General features: G+C 47.8%; 1 protein-coding gene across 1 annotated transcript in view; it reads left to right on the top strand.

Moving 5' to 3' along the window:
- The window catches only part of LOC135883351 (probable cation-transporting ATPase 13A4), a 69265-nt gene that overhangs the window by 1361 nt on the left and 40253 nt on the right, over positions 1-27651 (top strand). Inside the window, exons 2-7 of the mRNA XM_065410414.1 lie at positions 17933-18106; positions 21009-21146; positions 24253-24323; positions 24415-24495; positions 26016-26085; positions 27418-27552. Coding sequence (XP_065266486.1) covers positions 17933-18106; positions 21009-21146; positions 24253-24323; positions 24415-24495; positions 26016-26085; positions 27418-27552 — 669 coding nt within the window. The remainder of the gene's footprint in view (positions 1-17932; positions 18107-21008; positions 21147-24252; positions 24324-24414; positions 24496-26015; positions 26086-27417; positions 27553-27651) is intronic.

Raw genomic sequence — 27651 nt, 5'->3', positions numbered from 1 at the left:
GGGACATTGAAACCTGGCAACCGAGACTAAGGATTGCCCCACCTCTCTGGAGGGAGCCAAGCAGCATTTTTCCAGCTCTGGAACAAATGCCTGGGGGTGTGAGGTGGGAGTTGGCTGCTGGAGGAGTCGGGGAGGGAGAGGGGGAGAGGGGCTGAGAATCTGACAGAGCAGGTCAGACTAAGTGACAGAGCTTTGGGCTCTCGGGGCTAACCAGAATGGACTCTGCTATAACCTTCATTTCTCTAGGCCAGGGGCGGGCAAACTTTTTGGCCTGAGGGCCACATCGGGTTTCCGAAATTGTATGGAGGGCCGGTTACGGGAGGCTGTGCCTCCCCAAACAGCCAAGTGTGGCCTGGCCCCCACCCCCTATCTGACTGCTTCTCACCCCCTGACAGCCCTCCCGGGACTCCTGCCCCATTCAACCCCCCTGTCCCCTGATGGCTCCCCCAGGACCCCTGCCCGCTACACCCTCCTGCTCTCTGTCCCGACTGCCCCCGAAACCCCTGCCCCTGACTGCCCCCCGCCGCCCCATCCAACCCCCCTCCTTTCTGACTTCCCCCCCAGAATCCCTGCCCCATCCAACCCCCCTGTTCCCTGCCCTCTGACTGCCCAGACCCCTATCCACACCCTTGCCCCCTGACCACCACCCCGAACTCCCCTGCCCTCTATCCAACCCCCCCTGCTCCCTGCCCCCTTACTGCGCTCCCTGGAGCACCGGTGGCTGGCGGTGCTACAGCTGCGCCACCCAGAGCACCAGGACAAGCAGCCGTGCCACCCGGCTGGAGCCAGCCACGCCACCGTGCAGCACAGAGCACCGGGTCAGGCCCTGGCTCTGCAGCTGCGCTGCCCGGCAAGAGCATGCAGCCCTGCTGCCCAGAGTATTGCGCCGGCGGCACAGTGAGCTGAGGCTGCGGGGGAGGCGGAACAGCAGGGGAGGGGCCGGGGGCTAGCCTCCCGGGGCAGGAGCTCGGGGGCCGGGCAGGACAGTCCCGTGGGCCGGATGTGGCCCCCGGGCCGTAGTTTGCCCACCTCTGCTCTAGGCTAACCAAGGACTTCTTATGCTGTGTTGCAGTCAACTAATAAACCCTACTGCGGGACAGCGCTGGCTGAGTGTCACTGCAGATACTGGCCCAAGTGCATTGCTCCCTCAGATTGTACCAGCCTCCCTCAGGGTCTGTCTCAGGGGGACTCAGAGCTCAGGATGTGAAGCAGGAATGCGGGAGGTCCCAGAGGGCCAGTCTAAGGAGGCAGTGAAGCTACGTGGCTTACTCAGGAAGAAGAGTGAGAGCCCGAGGAGGTCTGGCCCATGACGGGCTCCTCCCAGAGACTGTTCTAAAGCTGGGCCCAGAGCACTGATCCTGGGGATCCCTGACAATTACATTTTAAATTTGTTTTCAGCATTAATTTGACTCTTCCAGAGTCAAATTATTGGCACACATTTCTTGACTCTTTGGTAAAGATCACATCACTTGGTGTAATAATGTTCCTGTTTACATTGTGCAGATGTCAGGTTTAAAGTATGTGGACGGCTCATTTGAAAACTGGAGAAGATATCTCATTTCTCAGAGAAACTTTCTATCCACTTTTGGTGGAGGCTGTGTGGGGAACAGTAATGAGAAGAGATGTGAAACATTTCTAAGGTCATGTGTCCAGCGTTGTCCGATGCCCATGTGTTTAAGAGCTGTCCACCCTTCCTCGTGTCCATCAGGGGACTGTTTGGGTGACTAAAGCCTACTTGCTTGAATAAGACTGGCCGGAGTGGATCTTTCAGAAGCTGAGGTTCGTTTCCCTAGGATCCCACAGAGCCTGAGCTTGTTGGCTTTCAGGGCATCCGGCAGATCCAATCTCTTTTCACAATGATAGTGGAGGGAGAAGAGCCTTTATAGAACAGAATTTGCCTGGGAGAGGGAGGGTGGGTGGGTTAGGGAAGGGGATGGTTTGTTTTAGGGATTATCCTTGTTTCAAGAGATGCCGATTTCAGGTGGTTTTAATAGATTGTTCAGAGCTTTGCTTGGTGTACAGCGGGGGTGAGAGGGAAAAGGCGGCTGCAAGCTACTTTTGCATCCCTCTGATCTCCAGGGTTGCTATGGATTTATTCAGCTCCTGGCATAATTTAGAGCAGCCAACAGATTATAAACAGCCTCCGAGAGCCATTACATCAGCCAGGGATTGTCAGAGCACAACAAAATCCAGCCCTTTTCCCCACCATACATACATCTAAGATCTACTCAGAGATCTTACTCCATGCAGCATAACAAAGAGAAGGTTAAGGGATGACTTGGTCACAGTCTAAGTATCTACAGGGGGAACAAATATTTACTCCGGAGATTTCAGTCTAGCAGAGAAACGTATAACATGATGCAATGGCTGGAGGCTGACGCTAGACAAATTCACACAGGAAATAAGGCGTAAATTTTTTAACAATGAGGGTAACTAACCATTGGAACAAGTTACCAAGGGTCGTGGTGGCTTCTCCATCACTGGCAATTTTGAAATCAAGACTGGATGTTTTTCTAACAGATCTGCCCTAGGAATTATTTTGAGGATGGCCTGTGCTAAACAGGAGAACAGACTACATTAGTAGCCCCCAAGCTTTCCAGACTACTGTACCCCTTTCAGAAGTCTGAGAAAGAACTAGATAAGTTCCTGGAGGATAGGTCCATCAATGGCTATTAGCCAGGATGGGCAGGGATGGTGTCCCCAGCCTCTGTTTGCCAGAAGCTGGGAATGGGCGACAGGGGATGGATCACTTGATGATTCCCTGTTCTGTTCATTCCCTCTGGGGCACCTGGCATTGGCTACTGTCAGAAGACAGGATATGGGGCTGGATGGATCTTTGGTCTGACCCAGTATGGCAGTTCTTATGATTTGTCTTACATACCCCCAAGTTTCACCTCACTTAAAACCTACTTGCTTACAAAATCAGACATAAAAATACAAAAGTGTCACAGCACACTATTACTGAAAAAAATCACTTACTTTCTTATGTTTACCATAGAATTATAAAATAAATCAAATGGGATATAAATATTGTACTTACATTTCAGTGTATAGTGAGTATATAGAGAAGTATAAACAAGTCATTGTCCATATGAAATTTGAGTTTGTCCTGACTTCGCTAGTGCTTTTTATGGAGCCTGTTGTAAAACCCAGCAAATATCTAGATGAGTTGATGTTCCCCCGGGAAGACCTCTGCGCACCCCCAGGGATACACATACCCTTGATTGATCACAATGTTCCCTTCCAGGCTCGGAATCTATGGATCCCTATGCTGGAGTTTTGAAGGGGATGGTGTAGAGTCGGGTACATCAGCAATCTACCAGCCAGTAACCCTTCACATTGGAGGAATCCGTAGCTGCTTTACTAGGGGAGCTTTGACCCCTTTGCACTCCCAGAATGGTGGAAAGGGGCTACAGCTGGGGCCAGTATTTGGCCCTGTAGCTTTCTATCCTTTGACATGGAAATATTTGAATCCTCGCACAAGATGGACATTGAAAGGCCCAATCCTACTTCCACTGGAGTGACTGGTAGTTTTGCTATTGACTGGGAACTGGAGCAGATCTTTATGAAAGAGTTCCTAGTTATTATCATACAGACTCCACTATTAGATTCCTTGTGAGTCCTTCAAGTCTAATCCTATTACCCGTTGTTATAGCAACAGCACTTTTAAACTGTTGCTCACAGGTTACCTTCCTGCTGTCAAAGCAGAAAAAACCTGGTGATGGGATTGACAGAACTGCAATACTCCTCACAGTTTGGTAAGGCCAGTTCCTGCCCTGAAGAGAAGGCTGATACCAGTATTTGCTTGGCATTTACAGTTAACTTTTGCTTTACAGGTGACTTGGAAATTAAAAAAAAAGTTATTTTAGCCACAAATAACAGTGGTTTACATGACAATCGTGTAAGTAATCCTTGATAGGAGGAGTGGTGATGGTAAATGATTAACAGCAAATTCTGCTTCTTGATTCCAACAAATCTGTTCTCTGAATAAGCAAAGTTTCTGTCAACAGCAGCAAGTCTGACAGCTTTAGATTAATTATAGATTCATAGATTCATAGATTCTAGGACTGGAAGGGACCTCGAGAGGTCATCGAGTCCAGTCCCCTGCCCGCATGGCAGGACCAAATACTGTCTAGACCATCCCTGATAGACATTTATCTAACCTACTCTTAAATATCTCCAGAGATGGAGATTCCACAACCTCCCTAGGCAATTTATTCCAGTGTTTAACCACCCTGACAGTTAGGAACTTTTTCCTAATGTCCAACCTAGACCTCCCTTGCTGCAGTTTAAACCCATTGCTTCTTGTTCTATCCTTAGAGGCTAAGGTGAACAAGTTTTCTCCCTCCTCCTTATGACACCCTTTTAGATACCTGAAAACTGCTATCATGTCCCCTCTCAGTCTTCTCTTTTCCAAACTAAACAAACCCAATTCTTTCAGCCTTCCTTCATAGGTCATGTTCTCAAGACCTTTAATCATTCTTGTTGCTCTTCTCTGGACCCTTTCCAATTTCTCCACATCTTTTTTGAAATGCGGTGCCCAGAACTGGACACAATACTCCAGCTGAGGCCTAACCAGAGCAGAGTAGAGCGGAAGAATGACTTCTCGTGTCTTGCTCACAACACACCTGTTAATACATCCCAGAATCATTTTTTTGCAACAGCATCACACTGTTGACTCATATTTAGCTTGTGGTCCACTATAACCCCTAGATCCCTTTCTGCCGTACTCCTTCCTAGACAGTCTCTTCCCATTCTGTATGTGTGAAACTGATTTTTTCTTCCTAAGTGGAGCACTTTGCATTTGTCTTTGTTAAACTTCATCCTGTTTAACTCAGACCATTTCTCCAATTTGTCCAGATCATTTTGAACTATGACCCTATCCTCCAAAGCAGTTGCAATCCCTCCCAGTTTGGTATCATCCGCAAACTTAATAAGCGTACTTTCTATGCCAATATCTAAGTCGTTGATGAAGATATTGAACAGAGCTGGTCCCAAAACAGACCCCTGCGGTACCCCACTCGTTATGCCTTTCCAGCAGGATTGGGAACCATTAATAACAACTCTCTGAGTACGGTTATCCAGCCAGTTATGCACCCACCTTATAGTAGCCCCATCTAAATTGTATTTGCCTAGTTTATCGATAAGAATATCATGCGAGACCGTATCAAATGCCTTACTAAAGTCCAGGTATACCACATCCACAGCTTCACCCTTATCCACAAGGCTCGTTATCCTATCAAAGAAAGCTATCAGATTGGTTTGACATGATTTGTTCTTTACAAATCCATGCTGGCTGTTCCCTATCACCTTACCATCTTCCAAGTGTTTGCAGATGATTTCCTTAATTACTTGCTCCATTATCTTCCCTGGCACAGAAGTTAAACTAACTGGTCTGTAGTTTCCTGGGTTGTTTTTATTTCCCTTTTTATAGATGGGCACTATATTTGCCCTTTTCCAGTCTTCTGGAATCTCTCCCGTCTCCCATGATTTTCCAAAGATAATAGCTAGAGGCTCAGATACCTCCTCTATTAGCTCCTTGAGTATTCTAGGATGCATTTCATCAGGCCCTGGTGACTTGCAGGCATCTAACTTTTCTAAGGGTACGTCTATACCCAGCCGCTAGTTCGGCGGCTGGCAATCGAACTTCTGGGTTCGACTTATCGCGTCTTGTCTGGACGCGATAAGTCGAACCCGGAAGTACTCGCCGTCGACTGCAGTACTCCTGCTCGGCGAGAGGAGTACCGCGGAGTCGACGGGGGAGCCTGCCTGCCACGTGTGGACCGAGGTAAGATCGAACTAAGGTACTTCGAACTTCAGCTTCGTTATTCACGTAGCTGAAGTTGCGTACCTTAGTTCGATTTGGGGGCTTAGTGTAGACCAAGCCTAAGTGATTTTAGTAAATTAGTAAAGCCTCATAACACTATTGCAAGACTTAGTTTACTGATAGGTAAACTGAGGCACAGAGGGAGCAAATGACTCATGTTTGGTCCAACAATAAGTCAGTAGCAGGGCCACAGAGAGAATCCAGGGGTCCTGGGCCATAGTCAGCTGCTCTAACCTCTAGAGAATGCTCACCCATTGGTGTTAAGTATGGTACTCACTTTCTTTGCAGTAGCAAAGAAATCATTATTTAGCATAAGTGGTTAACACATATTTCAGGAAATCTGTATAACACTTTCAAAAGATGTGCCTGGAGCTTACATTCATAACTTTGCTGGATATGAATATAGACACTGGATTTATGGCTTATTACAACAATCTATAACCCACTAACACCCCCAGCTGCCTCTCCCCCTTCCTCCCTAAGACTGGAAGGGTGTTAACAGGCCACTTCACCCTGAGTGATCCCTTGAAATGTGTTAACTCCTTATGCTGAACAATCTGTTCTACCTTGTATTTAGCTGTGACATTCTGAGTATGTTTCCTGGACCTGAAGAGAAGCTCTGTGTAAGCTCAAAAGCTTGTCTCTCTCACCAACTGAAGTTGGTCATATTACCTCCCTCGCCTTGTCCCTCTAATACCCTGGGACTGACATGGCTCTAACAACACTGCATACATGTAATACTTTGACTTTCATAGTGCCTTCTCATGACAGTCTCAGGGTACTTCACAAAGGTGGGTAGGGTTAGCCTCATGTAACAGATGAGGAAATAGAGGCACAGAGAAGTTAAGTGACTTATCAAACATCACACCATGAAGGAGAGGACCCAGGAGTCCGGTGTCCTAGCCCCTGCCCTGATCCCTACACGATATTGCCTCCTGGAATACTAGCTCCTTGCTCTGTGTTTGGTAATCTCACATCCAGGGGCCATTTCAGATTTTGGTTGGGGGGTGGGAGGGCGCAGGGCAACTTTAACCGTGATTCCAATGGCTACTTCAGCACCTGAAAACTATAGGGTTTTTTTGCAGATAACTTAGAAATTAGCGGACAGGAGCACTGTATCTAATTCCTATATAAAAAAGAGGATTTAATCAATATTAGAGCCACTCAGCTCTAATACTAACATGTTCTCACATCTTGTGTCACTTAAGTAACACTGGTTAGGTTTAAAATTTTAATGTATATTCTTTGTTACTAACTCTTGAATACAACAATCAAAACAACTGTAGAAAAATCTAGATGACTTTCTATCACTTTTTTGCAGTTCACCAAGTTTGGACTAGATCATTTAGCTTTGGAAACATCCTATTAGGGCAAGGCCCCATGAGTTTATACTGCACCTGCCTGGAGCTCTAGAGGTGTTACCTCACTACAAATAATAGACTAGAAACTAACCTTAAACAGGAGTGAAACTGACACTTTCAAGTCACTTTCACACTATTGCCAATCCCAAATGTCCCAAAATCATGAATCAGGCTCCCCAAAAATCATGCGATTGGCTTTAAAATCATGTGATTATGTAAAAACAACAGATTTGGGGTTCTTTTTATTTGCCTTCTGTTTTTTGAGCCTTTAGGGTGCACTGGGGTCACATTTTTAAACTTTCTCCACAGCCACGAGGACTAGACACTTCATTTTTCTTTAAGAACGAAGGCTGAAATCATCACATATCCACTTGACTCCAGAAGCTGGGGCTTTAAGGAAAACAATTATCATGAGACTCGTGACAAAATCATGAGAGTTGACAACACTGCTTTTACTTCTGTTTAAAGGCTAGTTCCTTTCCAGAAGGCTCTTAAACATAACACTACAGTGATTGAGTTGCAGTTCTCACAGGAGGATATTTAAAACTGAACACCAAGAAAATTCTATATTTTAAAGTTGAGAAAAAAACAGAGAGTTCTGAGTATATCAGGGCCACTGCAGGCAGGAAAGGAAAATAAACAGGCACAGGAACTCTGGGCAGCTCTTCCTTTAGAAAGTTGGAGGGTCAAATCTTCTAGTCCCTAATTGACTAAAACTTCTTCAGTGCCTCCACTCATACATATAAACATCACAGTGTGGACAGTAACTATACACTTCATACTTAAATATCTGAGCCATCTTATCCAGAGTTACACAGCTTAGATGCATTGGTTCAGGGACTGGATTTTCTGGCATATTCTGAACAGTGCTGAGCACACAGATGGTGCCCAGTGAATAATGCAAATCATGACAATAATCGTAGACTTTATGAACTCCGTTGATGCAGTTTCTGTTCTTTGTTCTGGAATTGGCCTGAATACAACTGAAACCCTAAGAATTTGAGGCATAAATAAATCTGATACTTATGACACTTTCTCATTCCTTCCTTTTCTCAAACTCAGAACAAAAAATGACCGAACAAAATGGTTCTCAGTTAAAATTGCACAGCAGCCATTGCTCTATGACCCAGCACGGGGTAGAACCTGCCACCCCTTGGGAGTTACGTGATCTCTCAGTCTCCAGCCTTTCTGACCTCTGTGCTGTCAACCATGACCTCCATCCTGGGACCATTTGCTGGAGTCTCAGAGAACTGGCTGTCTTGGTTTTGCTCCCATCTGTCAGAGGCCTCTTTTTTCCCAGAATGCAGCAGAGAGAGGCTGGTCTGCTGGATAGGGAGCTAGCCCTGAAAAACCTGAGTTCTACTTCCCCATGGACTTCCTGTCTGAAATTCTCTCCTTAAAGCACTGGCCTGGGGTCAAAGGTTTTTAGGCAGCTAAAACAACGAGGAGTCCAGTGGCACCTTAAAGACTAACAAATTTATTTGGGAATAAGCTTTTGTGGGTAAAAAACCCACTTCTTCAGATGCATGGAGTGAAAATTACAGATACAGGCGTAAATATACTGGCACATGAAGAGAAGGGAGTTACCTTACAAGTGGAGAACCAGTGATGACAAAGCCATTTCAGTCAGGGTGGATGTGGTCCACTCCCAATAACTATCAAACAAGGTGTTTTTTTTTCCAGCTAAAGGGAAAGGGAACAAGGGTTGTTGGTAAAATGAAAGCCTTATTCAATACTTTACATTTCAAATGGTTTAATTTTCCCCCTTCTTTTCTGTATCTTTAATTAAAAAGTTTAAAAGATTTTTTAATGGTGTTGGCCATGCTGCCAGGCAGGCTGAGGTCTCTGTATACCAAATCCTGAACCTTGTTTAAAATGGTTTAATGTTGGACAGTGAAAGGGTTATGTTATCTCCTTTGACTCTTTGGGTCCACATATTCCATCTAAATTAATACAACTGGCCTTAGACCCTGTCTACACTACAGCTTCTATCGTGCTTGTAGCCAGATTGTGACTTAGATTTTGACAATTCCACTAGAATCTCAGATGTTAAACAGCAGCTACAAAAGTTAGACCTTTTAAAATCAGCAGGTCCAGATAACTTTCATCCAAGAGTTTGAAAGAGCTGGCTGAGGAGCTCACTGGACCATTAATGTTGGTTTTCAATCAGCCTTGGAGCACTGGGGAAGTTCCAGAAGACTGGAAGAAAGCTAATGCTGTCCCAGTTTTTAAAAAAAGGTAAACAGAATGACCCAAGTAATTATTGGCCTGTCAGCCTGACATCGATCCTGGACAAGATAATGGATTAGCTGATACGGGATTCGATTAATAAAGAATTAAAGGCGGGTAATATAATTAATGCAAATCAGCATGGATTTATGGAAAATAGAACCTGTCAAACTAATGATTTTTTTTTTTATGAGATTACAATTTTGGTTGATAAAGGTAATAGTATTGACATAATATACTTAGACATCTGTAAGGCGTTTGACATGGTACCACACGACATTCTGATTAAAAACTAGACCCATATAAAATTAACATGGCCAGTTTTTAATCCATTTAATATGTAGTAACTGAGAAGTCTCAAAATATAATTGTGAATGGGGAATCAGTATCGAGCATGTGTGTTTCCTGTTGGGTCCTGCAGGGATTGGTTCTCCACTATTTAGCATTTTTCTCAATGACTCGGAAAAAAACATTAAAAAAAAATCACTGATAAAGTTTGCAGATGACACAAAAACAGGGGGAGTGATAACTAATGAAGAGGATAGGTCATGGATTCAGAGAGATCTGGATCGCTTGGTAAACTGGGCACAAGCAAACAATGGGCATTTTAATACAGCTAAATGTAAATATACATCTAGGAACAAAGAATGCAGCCACTGTAATATGGGGCTCCTTATCTGTTAGCATCTCTTTGAGGCAGGATGGGGAGCTACAGCAACCTGGCTCCATCCGCTCCTGTGCCACCACACCCAACTCTCGTTTGTCGAGGACTGACTCCATAATCTGTCCCAGACCTAATTCCCCTGGGGTCAGGGGCTTCTTCTTGAAGAGTCTCTGACTGGAGCAGGTAGGGGAACCCAGGCCAGGCGCACCGGAACCTGGGTAGAAGTGGGGGGCCCACCAGCGCTGGAACTGGGGCCCTGCCCCGTGCTCCTCCTCTTCCCCGAGGTCCCGCTCCCTGGCCAGGCCAGAAGCCGGAGCCGGGCCATGGTAAGAGCTGCCCAGGGAGCCTGGGCGGCTGTGAGGAGTCCCGGACCCTCCACCTGCCCGGGGTGGGGGCACCTTAGAGCAGCCCCCAGCACATGTCCTGGCCCTCCAGAGCACACCACCCAGGGCAGGTGAAGGGTCTGGGGCTCCCCACAGCGACCTAGGCTCCCTGGGCAGCTCTTACCACAGGCCAGCTCCAGCTTCTGGCCAGGCCAGGGGGCAGGATCTGAGGGGGAGGAGGAGGAGCAGGGCCCAGTGGCAAAGGGGGGCTAAGGCCCACCTCAGCTCCTCCCACCCCCCGGGAAGAGGCTGGCACCGCTAGCAGGGGCTGCGCTTCGTGGCAGGGGAGCTGATCACCCTACCGCAAAGTGCAGCACCTGCTGACAGCACTTGGCACCTGCCTGAGGCTACGACGCCCATGTTAAAAAGTGGGCAGGCCTGGCCCCTCTGGATCCAGCGCCCCGACCCAGGCCCACCTGCTCTACCGGTTCCAGCACAGGGCCCTTGTTTGGAACAGCCCGAACCAGTCCTCCTCAGTCCCGTACTACTTCCTACCTTTACAGTCTTCCCGTCCTGCTTCTCCCTCCTTGGTGGGCTGGTTTGCCTGGCAGCACCTCCCCAGTCTGCTGGAGGGATCCTCTCTCGGGCAGCTGCCCTAGCCCCACTCTCCTGGTTGCAGCCCTTTTATCCTCATAACTTCTGTGGGGCTGCCAATCAGCTCTGGCTGAGCAGGTAGGCAGATGCTTTGTTAACCCTTTGGCTGCTGAACCAGCATGGGGTATATAGACCCCATGACAACCACACTTCATAGAATCGTAGATGATTAGGGTTAGAAGAGACCTCAGGAGGTCATCTAGTCCAACCCCCTGTTCAAAGCAGGCCCAACCCCAACCCCACTGATGAGTTCCAGGATTGGGCACTCTCTCCTGGGAAGCAGAGACTCTGAAAAAGATGGGGGTGGTGGTGGATAATCAGCTGAACATGAGCTTCCTGTGTGACACTGTGGCCAAAACAGCTAATGCGATGCTGGGATGCATCAATAAGTATCGTGAGTAGGAGTAAAGAGGTTTTTTTTACCTCTATAGTTGGCGCTGGTGCGACTAGTCTGGAATCCTGTCTCCTGTTTTGGTACCCACAGATCAAGGAAGAGGGGTCAGAAAGCAGCCACAGGCATGATTAAAGATTAAAAAACATGCGTTATAGGGCTTGTCTACACTTACATTATATAGCGCTCTAACTTGCTGGCTCAGGGGGGTGAAAAATCACCCCCCTGAGCGCAGCAAGTTTGAGCGCTTTAAAGCGCTAGTGTGGACAGGCTCCGAGCACTCCGAGACTCCCCTCGTGGAGGTGGATTACCAGGAGCACTGGGAGAGCTCTCTCCCAGCGCTCGCGTGTGATCACATTCACACTTCAAAGCGCTCCCGCTCTGTAGACGTAGCCATAGTGATAGACTCAAAGAGCTCAATCTATTCAGCTTAACAAAGAGAAGGTTAAGGAGTGACTTGATCACAATCTGTAAGTACCTTCATGGGGGAACAAATATTTCATAATCGGCTCTTCAATCTAGCAGAGAGGTATGATATGAGCCAATGCCTAGAAGGTGAAGATAAGACAAATTCAGCCTAGAAATAATGCATACATTTTTAACAGAGTAATTAACCATTGGTACAATTTACCAAGCGTTGCGGTGGACTCTTATCACTGACAATTTGGCTGTTTTTCTAAAAGACATATTCTAGGAAGTATTTGGGGGAAATTCTATGGCCTGTGCTATGCAATGGGTCAGACCAGATGATCACAATGGTCTCTTCTGGTCTTGGAATCTATCAATCTGAGCCTCAAACAACCTAGAACAGTTAAGCTAAGTCTACAAAGATAGCAGCCACCCTGGGCACACGTTAGCCATGTTTGTTCATCCACATCTACCACTTATTGTTCTCAGTAGATTCTGGGAAAGTCTGCAGACATCCCGTGCTGCCTCAGTTGCTGCGGCACTGCGCGCGCACACACACACACACACACACACACACACACACACACACTCGTCTGCATCGTAGCTGTTTCCCATCATGGATACCTGCCTGATGGGCACTTCAGATTGCCACAGCCTTTGGTCAACGGCTGCTGGACACAGCAGCAGGTGAGCGGGAGAAAAGCACTGTCAATAGAACACTCTCTGGTGGCACACGAGAAGGGGTCAGGTGCACAAAGGTGGGTGTGTCTATACGTAGCTGGAAAGCACCGCAGGGCAGGCCCAGCTATACACATTGGTGTGAGATTATGTGGCTAGCTGAGCTGACAGTGACCGGCTGAGAAACCTGCAGATAGGTAAGGCTATTTTAGACCTTCTATGCAGGGGGCTAGATCCAGCAGTGAAGAACTGAGCCATCCATATGGGAGACACTACTACACTGTTGTCCCCTAATTTGATCACAAACATAGTTTCAGAGTCCAAGTTAGCCTAGGCAATTGCCATGCTTAGTAGTGCAGTCAGAGTCTTGACATGGTTTACAATGAAGGGCCTTACAGGGCCATCCTGGGCAGAGCAAAAACTTTCTAATTAAAAAGTTCCACCTAAATCTATTGTATGGCAAGCTAGCTGGATAGGCATCAAGGCACCCCACAGCCCTTCACACTGTAATTAGCCCTAAGAGCATCCCATTTTAAACCTTTCCTTTGAGTGGCTTATAACTCCATTGTGAATCACAGAAGTGTAGGACTGGAAGGGGCCTTGACAGGTCATCTGGTCCAGTCTCCTGCACTGAGACAGGAGCATCACCTAGACCATCACTGACAGGTTTTTGTATAACTCGTTCTTAAAACCCCACACGGACAGATTCCACAGCCCCCCTAGGTAATTTATTCCAGTGCTTAGCAACCCTGACAGGAAGTTTGTTCTAATGTCCAACCTAAATCACCCTTGCTGCAATTTAAGTCCATTGCTTCTTGTCCTGTCCTCAGTGGTTTAGGAGAACAATTTATCACCCGCCTCCTCTTTATAACAACCTTTTATGTACTTGAAGACTTATGGCCTGTCACGGAGTCACCGGGGCGATGCTCTGGAACCACTTCCTACGAAGCCAGTCAGGACTCTGGGGGAGCCTCCTCTCTCTGAGCAGACTGTCTCCAGGGCAAGAAGCTTACACAGCTTTGGCCTTCCTGGGTCTGACCTCGGAGCATTCAGCATCCCCTTCCACACCGTGCACTTCCTGCACCGAGTCCCCTGGGCGGGGTCCTGGGGCAGCCAGAGGGCCCTGCACCCCAACTCCGCAGTCAGACGTGACTCTCAGCCAGCCGGTAAAACAGAGGGTTTATTAATCAACAGGAACACAGTGTAGGACATAACTTGTTAGCACAGAAATCAGTGACTTTCAGCCAAGTCCATCTTGGAGGGAGGGGAGCCCAGAGCCAGCGCTCTGGCCCTCCCCCCGAGCCCCAAGCCAGCTGAGACTGACTCGCTTCCAGCTGCCTGGCCCCTGCCCTGCCCGTTGCTCCTCCTCCAGCCTTTGTCTCGCTTCCGGGGCCAAGAGCCACCTGGTCGCATCCCCCTCCTGGGTCTCAGGTTACGAAGGGGCGGCCATAGCATCCCTGCAGGCAGCTAGAGCAGCCTTCTCAAAAGTCACACCCCCTTATTCCCACCAGCTAGACATTGGTGCAATACCCAGGGAAACTGAGGCACACACAGCATTCATGCCAAACAGTACGACTCACAAAGGCTCACATACAACATAACAAGGTAAAATCCCCACTTCGTCGCATGGCCCCCCTCAGTTTTTCTCATCTCCAGACTAAACAAACCCAATCTTTTTAATCTTCCCTCGTGGGTCATGTTTTCTAGACCTTTAATCATTTTTGTTACTCTTCTCTGGACTTTCTCCAATTTGTTCACATCTTTTCCTAAGTGTGGCACCCAGAACTAGACACAATACTCCAGTTGAGGCTTTACCAGTGTTAAGTAGAGCGGAAGAATGACTTCTCGTGTCTTGCTTACAACACTCCTGCTAATACAGCCCAGAGTGATGTTCCCTTTTTTGCAACAGCGTTACACTGTTGACTCATATTTAGTGTGTGACCCACTGTAACCCCAGATCCTTTTCTGCACTGCTCCTGGGCTATATCACTTCTGGGCTAAAACACGGCAGGAGCTCAGCCCAGAGGTGACATTTTCTTCTCCACAAATCAGAAAAAAAACATGTGCGTGGCTGTTTTGGAATCATAGCAATGCAAGAAAAAAAAGTGTCAAGAATTGCCCTTAGTCAATTAACTTACAAAACTAAGAAACAAATACTGCTGGAGGTGGCTTGTGAGTGTGGCGTCACTCGCCTGTTTCAGGTTAGAGCTATTTACTTATAAACTATCTTTTATTAAACTTGTATAATGGCTCTGGTCCATCAAACTAGAGCTTTGATGAATCATCAGCCAACATCATCGGCAACCTCTTCCCCAAAAGAAATGGAATATTTTATTCTAAATCAAAATAAAGATGGGCTCAACCCAACCACCCCTACCCTTGAACCCTGGGAAAGTTCAGACTAGGATCTGGATCCAAACTTAACAAGCTCAGGTTTATCTTTGGACTTGAACCAGAACCTCTTCTCCAGACCTTTTCAAACTTTAGGAAAGCATCACTTTGGATCTGAATCTGGATCCCAGCTGCATAGTTGGGGCCCCACTCTAAACAGAAATGAAAGAGAAGACGTTGGTGTCCTATGTTTATCTTCCCCCTTCTCACTGTCCTATATAACTCCTTAACATCCAAGTTCAGGAATATCAGACACCTCAAAGCGCAAACAACTGGATCTGATCCCATGCCAGTGCTCATTTCCACAAGGTAAAATATGCACCCTGGCAGGACAGACTAAGGCATGGAGCTGAATTTTTTTCCTGGCTCTAATATGCTTACCCACATTTGTAAAGTGCTTTAAGATCTACAGTGTCAGGAGTTTTATTTGTGGGCAGATGTTCTGGGACAACAATGGCCTGGAAATGTGCTTTGTACTTAGGTGTGGCCAGAGGATTATTTGTGTCATGGTATTTGGTTCAATGGCTTCCTGAGCAGATGAACTGCAGTGTTTTCCCCAGCCCTATGGCTATGGCTACACTGGCGCTTTACAGCGCTGCAACTTTCTCGCTCAGGGGTGTGAAAAAACACCCCCCTGAGAGCAGCAAGTTACAGCACTGTAAAGCGCCCGTGTAAACAGTGCCCCAGCCGCGCTTCCAGCGCTGTAAGCTAATCCCCTCGTGGAGGTGGAGTACCTGCAGTGCTGGGAGAGCGCTTTGAAGTTTTGAGTGTAGCCATGGCCTACGGTTCTCTGGCTACCTCCCCTCTAATGTCCATCTCTGTAGGTCATGGATGATGAGCAGTGCCTGCGTTTTGCCATTTGGTGCATCAATTTGCTGTATACTGTACAGCGCCCGTGTCCCGAAGCTACCGAAAACAGACTGACTGACTCACAGTGCCACAGGACGCCCCCCAAATGGCAGATCCACCTTGACATTCTGCAAGGAGAAACCCCTGTCTCCCAAAACACATTACACTGGGTGGAGTCACTTCTGCCTGCCTCCATTGGGTTATCATTTTAGGCTTGAGGAAACTTGTGCCTCGTATGACCTGGCACCGGAGCTCGGCATGTTCAAAGCAGGGAGGAACCGCTGCTAAATGACAATGATTGCGAAATTGGCTGTCAATACAGGAACATGCCAGGGCATCTATCCTTTCCTTTAGTAATTTTAACCATAGACCTCCTGGCTGCTCAGATGGGTGTAAGAACAAAAGGGCGTGATTCTGCCTCAGGATTTCTCACCCTAGTATTTAAACCCTGTGTCTCCTGGAAAGGATCATTCCAGTTTTTCCATGTTCAGATGTTAATCGGAAGAGGTTGAAGAGGAGGCAGAGTTAGTGATTCTGCCGTCAGGGATTCGCTTCTCCCTGGGAGGTCTCTTGGCAGCTTGACGAAATGGGGGGAACCCGGATCACTGCTAGATGGAGCAACAGGACTGATAAGGCAGCCCTGAGTTTCAAGTGCTGAAGATGATTATTAATTATTATGAGTTAAGATAATGGCTGTTGACAAGACGCAGAGGCCCAACATTAGAACCATAATGGAAGGTGGTAACTGCCCATCATTCCCCTGCTACCCCACCCTACACTTGGAAAGGGCAGAGGTCATGAGGCTGGGCTCCTGACTCCAGCCTAAAGCTCAATATTGCTCCATCCAGGCCTCCATTTTCAGACAGAATTTCACACCTGCACCCAATTCTCCTGACTGTTTATCATCAGCCCGGGGCACCCCACAACTCCAGGTTTGCCAAAAACCTTCACGAAACTGACAAAGTTGTCTACAAATATGGCCTAAGCCTATAATGCAGGGGTCGGCAACCTTTCATAAGTGGCAGGGGGCTGAGCGGGGCCGGCGGCTGGGATCCCAGCTGGCAAGGGGCCAGCAGCCAGAACCCCGGGCCGGCAGCCAGAACCCCAGACTGGCAGTGGGCTGAGCGGGGACGGGGGCTGGGACCCCAGACCGGCGGCAGCACCCCAGACCATCAGTGGGCCAAGCGGCTCAGCCCGCTGCCGGTCTGGGGTTCCGTCCGCTGGCCCCGCTCAGCCCGCTGCCAGTCTGGGGTTCTGGCTGCCGGTCTGGGGTTCTGGCTGCTGGCCCCTTGCCAGCTGGGGTCCCAGCCCCTGGCCCCGCCCAGCCCCCTGCCAACCTGGTGCTCAGGATGGGGGGTGGGGATGTGGGGGGTGCAAGAGTCAGGGCATGGGATGTGGGGGGCTGGGTATGTGTGGAGGGTGCGGGAGTCAGGGATGGGGTCGTGGGGGGGATGCAGGGAGCTGGGGTGCAGGGCAGAGGGCTGGGCAGGGGGCTGGGATCAGGGGGGTGCTCCCAGCCCCCTGCCCTGAGCGGCTCATGGCAGGGGGCTGGAGGGATACGCCCCGCTCCTACCCCCCTTCCCCAAGGCTCTACTCCTGCCTCCCTTCCCCGCCTCCTTCCCGGTCTGAGCAGCGAGGGCGCTGGGGCTGCTCTTCCCCCCTCCCTCGCAAGGGCCATCGGTGGCAGGGAGGGAGAGGAGGCGGGGCTCCACACAGCATGCTGGGGGAAGAGGCGGGGGAGGGAGGAAGCTTGGCTGCCGGCGGAGCCTGCCCTACAGCAGCAGCTGGCAGGACCAAGCTTGCTTCTGCCCCCTGCCCCCGCCAGAGAGCGCGGTAGGCGGGGGGCAGAGAAGAGCGGGCTGAGTCGGGCAGGATTTTTAATGGCACGGGGTTTGGCAGCGGGCTGAGCGGGATCCCGGCAGGCAGCAGCGTGCCATTAAAAATCGGCTTGCGTGCCGTCTTTGGCTATAATGGACCCCTGCTATAATGGAACCAGGTGAGTCTTTTGTGGCTGGGAGTTTCACAGCACAACACCAGTCACCACCTTTTAACCCTGAGGGCGTTCACAGAGTTCTGGATGAAAGGATAATGTTGTGTTCTCAACAGTTCTTTAAATAAAATGCTTCTCATTACCTTTTCTTTTTCTTTGCTCAACAGGAGATATTTGGCTACAAAACCCAGGGCTGCCGGAAAGCCATGTGCATTGCTGGGTACATTCTGTCCTGCGGGGTTCTCCGGCTTGTATTTTACTGGAAACCAGCGTGGGATGTGTGGGCAAACTGCATCCCCTGCAGCTTGCAAGAAGCAGACGTCACATTGCTCAGAACAACAGTAGGTGCCCACTTTCCTTTGTAAATTACTTGCTAGCACATAGCTAATAGGAAGTAGAGGGAACCCATGTAACCTGGATCTCTTACACTGCCGATGCTTAATAAAATAATAAAAACAACAACAACAACAATGTACAGTTGGCAACTTTCATTTCAAAGTGCTTTACAATATACATACAATGCGCGTGGAGTAGAGGGCATCAGCCAAGTGGATAGCATGCTTCACAATATTGTGGGGAGAGGCCCCATGGATCCTGTGATTCCATGACTGTGGCATTTGCTAGGGAATCTAAGCTGTCTTTTATCTGTCTTCTCTTTGGATGGTGTCCAAGATGCCTACTCCTCCCCACCTCAGCCTCCATGTGGGTCTGTCCCTCCCCACTGATGTTCGTGATGGAGTTTGGGTGGAGTTATGGCCGCTCAAAACCTCTCTCAGATCTCAAGAGTGCTGAGCTGACGGAACTGGAGACTGTAATCCCCAGGTTACCCACAGCACAGGTGCAGCGGTGGCTCCATATTGCTGCCTGCCAATGTGCCTGAACTCTGACACAAAGGGACCATCTCTAGGGGTGAAAGGGGAGCTCCTACGCCATGTCCAGTCAGTCCTTGCTCCCCCTGCTGAGAGGGCCATCCAGGCTGTTAAAATGGAGGTTTAATTATGCAGATTCTTGTCCACTGGGAACAGCATTGTCCCCATTACCCCCAACTTTGTGTCACGCATGCCACCAATAACCAACAAGAAACAACTCAAAACTTCACTCCGAATTAAAATTGAGCCTGAATATTCTTTTGAGGTTTGAAAACTTGGATTTACTCTATTTCAAAAGTTCCCAAACAACGGCCCAAGGAGCAGTCAGATGTGTGACTGGCCACTTGCTCGTGTGATCGCTTGATTTGCCACGTACAGTCACAGGGTTTGTTTGCACATAGGAAGCGACCACAGAGGCATGCAGTTGCATACGCCCATTTTTGAAAATCAAGGAGGTCGTCTATTGACTGTTTCTCCATGAAACACACTTTGCTCCATAAAAGCCCCTGAGACTGTCCTAAGCAAAAAAGCATTTTAGGTCTAATCTTGCCTTTTTAATCTCGAACTCATCTTGCATTTGTAATTACCCATTCTCATGTGTCCTTTTAAATGGATTTGCCATGCCAAGTACTTTCCAAACAAATGAGATTCTAAATGAGCCTTTATGTAATTAGACAAGGACTGAATAATATCTAACATTCTTGTTATCAGGGGCCTCTGTCAAAGTGTGCTTTGGGCAGCAGACAGTTTAAAAGCTCCTTCCTGGGTTCTTTGCATCAAAATGGCACTTTTGTGTTTTAGTGTTTATCTGATTAGATTACTGTCATTGGATGGGAAGGGGGATTTCTCTTCTTCAGCTTATCCAATCAGCATTCATAATTCATCATCAGCTTTACTGTGACAGGTTTACAGCTCCTCATCACAGAGGCTGGTTAGCTGACACATTGGTTATTAAAAGATGTTTCAATTCTGGACACACTGTGAGCCCTTCTCTTCTGCCTCCTAGCTCAACCGCAGGGCTGGCTTATTAGCTTCATCGACAGAGATGAAAGGGTCATAACGTTTTATTCTTTTTGTTCTTTTTTTCTAATTTTAATGAAGAAACTGGCTTTCTATTAATGTTATTCACCTGGTTCTGCATCTTAACTACGTGTTGCAGGGAGGACAGATTTCTATGCAAACAACACAGTTTGTATTCCCATGTGATTTGAATGCCCGAGTTGTTGCTATCGTGTAATACTGCAGATGCTTTGGACACTGATATTTGCTCACCTTCCGTTACTTTAGGTTACTACTATTTTCTAGATCATTTATTATCTACATTTTGAGGTTGCTGGAGGATGTCACCGTTACTCCTCCATCTTTGCTTACAGGAGTGGTACTCAGCCTTCTCCATCCCCTCCCCATCCTTCTTCGAGCCTCCCTCCCACCTAGCTGAGAACCACCTTCCATTTAGCACTATGGGAAGGGCAGGGTGATCGCAATCCTCAGGTCGAGAATCCGTGGCCGACAGCATGATGTGCTTTATGTTGCCCAACGCCCTCCATTCCACTTCAGCCCTGCAACAGGGCCGCATGGTGAGTGGGCAGAATGGCCACGAAGGAGGGTCTCTGCACCCCCTGTGTACAAAAGAGGGGCCTCCACAACTGATCCAAATAACCCCCTGTGGTCCCCAAGGGGGAACCCAGGGCAAGGACGTGAGAGCCATACTTTCATGGGTCCAGCCCCAGGGGGGCAGTGGCTGCTCTTCTACAACCTGGGATTTCTGGAATCCATTCCTTCCCTTCCACCTCCCTTTGATCCATGACTCCCCCGCTCAGACAGGGAACAGGAGCACTGCACGGCTTTACTTTATTTCTGGAGCGGGGGATTGTTTTGCTTAGAAAGCCCATGAAGAGCACAGGCGTAGGAAGGCGACTCCATTCCCTGGGAACATCTGTGGCAGTGCGTGACTGCCACGGCATTGTCTATCAACTTGGAAATGCCCATCAGATATAAATGTCGGAAAGCATTCTGCTCACCAGCATCAGATGCTCAAAGAGACGTGTGTGAAAAACAAATGCAAGTCCTATACATTCTAAACCCTTCTTTCACCTTTGCTCTTGTTAATAAAGCCGTAGACAATGAAGAGTGAAATCCCACCTTTCATGCTGAATGTTTCATTTCCGGGCCAGATCTTTGGCTGGTGTAAATCAGCATAGTTTCATTGAGGACAATGGAACTATGTGGATTTAAAGCAGCGGAGGAGCAGGCCCATTACTGGTCAGTGTTATCATTCTCTAAGGGACTGTAATAAACATGCTTTCGGGACCTCACCTATGTGCAGGATTTCTTCGTGCAAATTCATGATGGCTTCTGGTTTCTGTTTCTCTAGGATGAATTTCAGATTTATTCCCGGAAGAAGGTGATGTGGATCTCTGTGTCTGCACTGAACAAATTTAGATCAGATTATCCAATCATTGCTGATGAAAACTCCATCATAAACAAAGCCATAATGAAACCAGATTTAAAAGTAAGTGACTTTAAAACATGGTTCATATAACAGGAGTTAACATGGTCTTATGATGACTCCACATGCAAAGACTTGCATGTGGGCCACCTGAGACGTGCCCCAGAATCCTTTGCACTAATCAGAGACTGCTTTGGGGACATGCAAAACAAACAAACAAACAAATAAATAAAAATGTGTGTGCGGGAGGTGACAGGTTGAAACCTGTTTGTGAGACATGCCTGAATTTAACATGGAATTAAGAAGCCTGCATCTGCATAAGTGCCATGGTCAACAGGTAGAGCTAGCTGGGTGAAGATCAGGGTAATCTACTGGCCTTCTCTGGGAAAAGACCTGTCAGCCAAGCCCTCTCCCTCACTCTCTGGGGGGAAGGCCATTCCTGCCCTGTCATTCCTTCTGAGGGAGGCGCTGCATCAGTATTACAAAGGAGAGGGGGAGGAAGGAGGGAAGAGATGGGGTGGAGAACCCTCCAAGAAGCATCTTGCTGTAGGCGCCCCACAAGTGGAAACCCAGCCCTGGCACAGGGATTAACAGACTGGTTTATGGGCTGCTCCTGGCATCAGAGGAGAAACTGGCTGTAAGTGACTGAGCAGCTGAGCTTTCACAGCACAGTGAAAACAGGGAGTGGGAGCAGGATCCTGACCCACTTCACCCCAGACTTCAGCTGGTGGTCCACAGGTTGAGAATCACTGGTCCAGTGTACGGCACTAGCTGAGAAGCTTGAAGGGTGAATGAAATTGGAGAGTTCCTGGTCTCCTCTCTTGCTCGGTGCTGCTATTCCATCCCTCCTCAGGATGGCTGAGCTCTGTCCCTGGCTCTGGAAAACATTTTAGTTTTTTGCCTTTGGCTACACCAAATTGCATTTTGCAACCGTTATTCCGAGGTAGGATATTACATACCCGACTGCCCCGCTAAGACCTTATCCTTCCTTCCCTCTGCAAACAGTTCAAACACAGTTTGGAGATCCAAGCCAAGGGCTGGGGAGATGGTAGGTGAGTTATTGATTTGAAGAGATCTCAAAGCCCTCTATAGATGTGTGTAAGCACCATTATCCCCATTTTACAGATAGGGCAAGTATCACATTGAGAAATTAAATGACATGCCCAAGGTCACACAGAAAATCAGTGTAATCTGATAATCCCCTGAGACTAGAAGTCCAGGTATCTTGATTGCCAGCCTTTTTCCCTAGCCACTAGGCCACAGGGCTGGGACCCCATGCAGATGTTATATGCATCTTCAGTAACTACATTCCCAACTTGTTAGCATATATTTTGATATTTCCAATAAGGTTTCTAGCCGAAGCTACTGGTACAGTTTTACAACCTTAACTGGGTTTGAACAAAGCTTTTTTTCTCCTGGGAATATATAAACATCCATATGTAAATTTAGTGCCAGTTACTTCAATCCACAGGCATAGTGTGAAAGTGGAGAGTGACTCATAACATTCTTCAGGGGATGGAATTAATCATGTTTTAAACCCCCCCTAGCCCTCAAATAACAGCGCCTTTCAGCAAATCTTTCATATCCGTCAAAACATTTAAGTAGACAAACAAGTTTTCAAAGCGGCCAAGAGCAAATAGCATAATCCTCTAATCCCAGGTCACAGGCCCCTTCCTAAAAGCCAGTACAAAATCCCTGTGCCTTCTAAACTATTGATTGCAATGGAGAGTTATTGTAATGTTACAGGTTGATCCTGCAAGGAGCTGAGACCTTTTCTCTCCCATTCAAGTGTGCAACGTCTCATGGGGCCGGGTCTTAAGAGGGTAAATCAGAGAACACATGAGCAGAGTTTTCCCTCCACACTTCTCATTAAAGCAAATGGCCTTGAATGTGACTTGGTATTCTACAGCAAGCCAGTGCAATGAGGGCATAGGTCTGATGCTCACGGAGCTGAGGCAACAGGATACTGCACTCTGTACCAGTTAGAATTTCCAGGTGGCTGATGGCTTCATAGGTAGGTACCAGGGCTGGCCTTACCATGAGGCGAACTGAGGCGGCCGCCTCAGGTGCCAGACTGTGGGGGGCGCCACTAGGACCCAGAGTAGCGAAAATTGTGTCTGCTGCTGGTGCATATGTATTCTCTCTGCTCTAGGTGCACAGAGATGGTGGAGTGCTGTGTTGGAGGAAGGAGGGCACAAGAGACATAACAGGCAGGCAGGAGAAAAGGGGAGAGGGAATAACAGAAAGCAGCCGGAGCTGCAGGGAGAGAGAGGAGGAGGAGCCTGTAATAGTTGCCAGTGGAGAACGCAGCTTATCCAAGCTGAATTTAATAAATACACATCTACGCTCCACAATGCCACAGGAGAGGCTGGTCGGGCTTGCAGCCATCTCAGAGCATGAGCTGGCCCAGACTGTGGACCTTCAGGAAGCAGTTCAAATCTTTGCAACCAAGAAGGCACGGAAAGCCCCACTTTGATTATTCAAACAGATAAAAATGCCAGTATTTACTATGCAGACAAGAAAAGTTACATTTGCTGTTCAGGCATTTGAAAGTTAAGTGTTACTTAACATTTTTGAACAAGGCATTTTAAGTTGTTAGTTCTCCTTTATTGGATTAGGTAGCAGAGCAGTAACATGAGAGGAGTAGAACAGGAAGAAGGCAGAATTGAGACCTTTCAAAGTTTTGGCCCAAGCAAGGGGACACAGGGGCGTAATTTGAGCTCCCCGCCTCAGGTGCCAAAATGTTGTGGGCCGGCCCTGGTAGGTACATTGCATTGCCGTAGTCCAGCCAGGAAGTGAGAAAAGTTTGTGTCTCTGAAGCTGGGTTATTGTCCACCAGGAGGGACAGAATCATCTAGCCAGCCATAAGTGGCAGCCTGGTGGTGCACGTGAGAGTGCTCAGTGTTAGTGAGAACTTCAGGAGCGCTCCTAAACTCCGGGCTAAATTGAACAATTGTCGGTGTGTATCTTCAACCAAAGGAGACTGCAATGTGGCTGCAAACACCTCCAAGTGCTTTCCTTGCCCGCGCCCCACCAACATGATCAGTCTTGCTTGAGTTCAGCTTCCCTCTATTTATAGAACTATAAATAGAGTGAACTATAAACTATAAAGTGAGAATGTTTTTGTTCCATACCTTGCAAATGCTTCTGTTGTTCTTTGGTTTGGCAGGTAAGATGCATCCAAGTGCAGAAAATCCGGTATATTTGGAACAACCCTGAACAACAGTTCCAGAAAGTTGGGTGAGTTAACCTGCTGGGTACAAAGTTCTCGAAGGAAATGGAACCTCTTTTGGAATGACATCATCAGGAAAACTTTTCCTCTGGCTTCTAGGTCCCTAGAAGACAGTCACACTTGTTCAGATATACATCTGAAATTTGGTTCTGGTTTGCGACGTGCGGAACTGGAGATCAGGTAACACTGCAACATGTCCTGAGTAGTTAGTACTATGGATTTAAGTAGATGTTTAGGACCAGATTTTCACGTGCTAGGTGCTGTCTTCTTTTATAAACACTGGTCCTTAAAGGGGCAATTGTCTGAATGTGACTGATAATTTTGCACAGTGCAATTGTATTTACACTACTACTGGTGAGTGTAATTTTGCTTGTACTATTTGTGCACACAGATCTAAGTGCATGCAGGACTGTACATGAAAATGATTTTACATGAAAAATTATATACAGACAACTAGAGGATGGGCTCAGTTCCCTACTGAAACTTTTGGAAATGTGTCCCTGAATGTTTATCACTGTTATGTGTTTCCATTCAAAAAGTTACCATAGCCTTCCAGTCTGAATTAGGTTGCTGTTTCTCTTACTCCAAAATAAGAACAAAAGTAAAGTCTCCATAAAACAGCACAGATTAGCTTCTAGTGGAGCTCCCTCAGCAGATCTCAGTGTAAATAAATTATTGTTAGAAATTAACGAGTTCTAACTAGAGAGTTTATTCCTGTAAATTAATGCATTTCTGGAAAATAGGGTCCTGGCCCTGACTGGAGTCTTTAAGTGTTTCTACAGTACAAATGCAAAATAAATAAATATTTTTTTGCATTCGTTTGTATATTGCAAATAATCCAACTCGTAAACTGAGTTCACATTCAGTCTTGCATTCAGAATGCTCTAAATTATATACAGAGAGATTTGCAGTGTAGTTGTAGCCATGTCAGACCCAGGATATTAAAGAGACAAGGTGGGTCAGGTAATATCTTTTATTGGACCAACTTCTGTTGGTGAGAGAGACCTCGCCCATCTTGTTCCTCTAATACAGTGAGATTTGTATTTAAAACGTTTAGTTTTAGGTATGGAATTTTTTGATACTAGTTACGTGGGATTTTTGCATGAGAGAAACATTTGTTTCTTTAAGGCCATATTGTGCCGATGAGCTGTGCATGTAGTTCTTATGGATGGAGAGAGCTTTTCTGACACTAACATCTATGGTATAGATGTTTATAATTGTGTGCATCCAACTGGATGTGCAAAAATGTGGGCATATCATTTGTGCGCTTACTTAGGATTGCATGCACAACTGCGATGACTGCATTTGCAACTGGCCATGTTTATATCTTACTGCCGATTAGCTCGTGCAGTTTCTTCAGCTATTTGTGCAGTATATTGATTGGGTGTGCAAAGTGTGCACTCACAGTTGTGTACACAATAGTGCATAAACAATTATGATATCCTGGGTCTGTGCTTCTATCTGCCACAGAACTGACGCATCTATGCAACTAGCACATGGAAAACATCACATCTTGTCTCTTTCTCTTTGGAGCCAAGGTTTTTGCAGCCTTGTGTGTTTATGTTTTAAAATGGGATCAGAACTAACTCTCACTGGAGGTGGGAGCTGCAGCTGCTTGAGTCGCATTGTCAGGGCACATAGTTAAATGAGTGAGAAAGCCAGATTTTCCTTTAATAGCGCTCCATCCTTACCCCATGCAGGAGGCTAATATGTGGGCCAAATGCCATTGATATTCAGGTTGTCCCTATTTGGAAACTACTCATCAAAGAGGTAAACTGCATTTCCATTGCTTTTATTTTGGGGGCTATTTGGACATGAATAGCAGACATATGGCACATGGGTTGTTTGGCATTTGGCTCACACTCCACTCAGCATTCTCCCTCTCCTCCAAATTCCATCTTAAAACCCTTCCAGGTAACTGTCACACACTGATCCCCTCACCATCCCGCCCTCCACCCCCTTCCAGGCCGGACCCCTGCTTTGGGTTTTGTTGGTGTCTGCGTCCTGGGCCGGCACTACAGACCCTTTGTCTTGCGAAGGGCTGTGCACATCTAGGATGCTCCACAAGGAATGTATCATTAACCACAAAAGTAATCTTTTAACTGATAAAAAGTTTAGTTATCTGGTCAAATAAATCCAGCTGCACCGGCTGGCGAGGCTGGTTCCTCCTGCCAGCACAAGATGGCCTGTGTGACTCCACCCTCGTTCCACAGTCTGAACCTTCTCTGCTCCACTTCTCTTAGAGAAACGGGCTTGAGCTAAGACCTTCACATCCAAACTTACTTCCCCATTGATCAAGGGGTTTGGATCCAGCGTTCCAGCTCAGATCCAGCTAACAGAGATGGGCCCAGGCTGCGTAGGTTGCAGCCAGCGCTATCAAAGCTAGCACGGGAGATTGGATCTAGGGCTTTGATTTAGGCCCATCTCTAACTGGATTGAGCCAGCTGAATATAACCGAGCAGGATAAATATGGCTTCTTAACTCCCCGCTACTGTAGGGTTGCCAACTTTCTAATTGCACAAAACCAAACACCCTAGCCCTGTCCCTTTCCCGAGGCCCCGCCTCCTGCCCCACCCCTCTCTCACTACATTTCCCTTCCCTCTGTGGCTCGCTTCCCCCACCCTCACTCACTTTCAGTGGGCCGGGGGCTGGGATGCGGGGGGGAGGGGGAGTGAGGGATTTGGCTGGGGGTGCGAGCTCTGGGGTGGGGCCAGGGATGAGGGGCTTGGGGTGCAAGAGGGGGCTCCAGGCTGGGGGGTGGGGCCAAGGGATTTGGAGTGCAGGAGGGGGCTGTGGGTTGAGGCAGGGTATTGGGGTGCAGGAGGGGTACGAGCTCTGGAGTGGGGGTGTGGGCTCTGGGGTGGGGCCAGGGATGAGGGGTTCAGGGTGTGGTAGGGGGCTCTGGGCTGGGGCAGGGGGTTGGGGTGCAGGGGAGCCAGTGCTCAGGGTGGGGGCAGCCCTGTGCCCCCCCCCCCCACCTAGGAGCTGGACCTGCTGGCCACAGCACCGCCGACCGGACTTTTCACAGCCCTTTTCGACTGGGCGTTCCAGTCGGAAACCAGACACCTGGCAATCCTACGCTACTGTTCTGTCTCCAAACAGGTCTTAAATCCATTTTACGTGTTCCAACTCTTCAGTGTGTGTCTGTGGTTCGCTGAGGATTATAAGGAGTATGCCATTGCTATCATAATCATGTCCCTCCTTTCGATCACCTTAACCGTGTATGATCTCAGAAAGGTGAGAGCCCCTGCCCCACGGAGAAGGGAAAGGGTTACTGCTGCTGCCAGCCAGCCAGCTCAGAGAACATTGCATGTTACACACAGCCTGGTACAGAAC

The sequence above is a fragment of the Emys orbicularis genome, chromosome 9, assembly GCF_028017835.1.
Source record: "Emys orbicularis isolate rEmyOrb1 chromosome 9, rEmyOrb1.hap1, whole genome shotgun sequence".
Classification (NCBI taxonomy): domain Eukaryota; kingdom Metazoa; phylum Chordata; order Testudines; family Emydidae; genus Emys; species Emys orbicularis.
The sequence above is the reverse complement of the archived record's forward strand: the minus strand, read 5'-3'. Positions and strand labels throughout refer to the sequence as shown.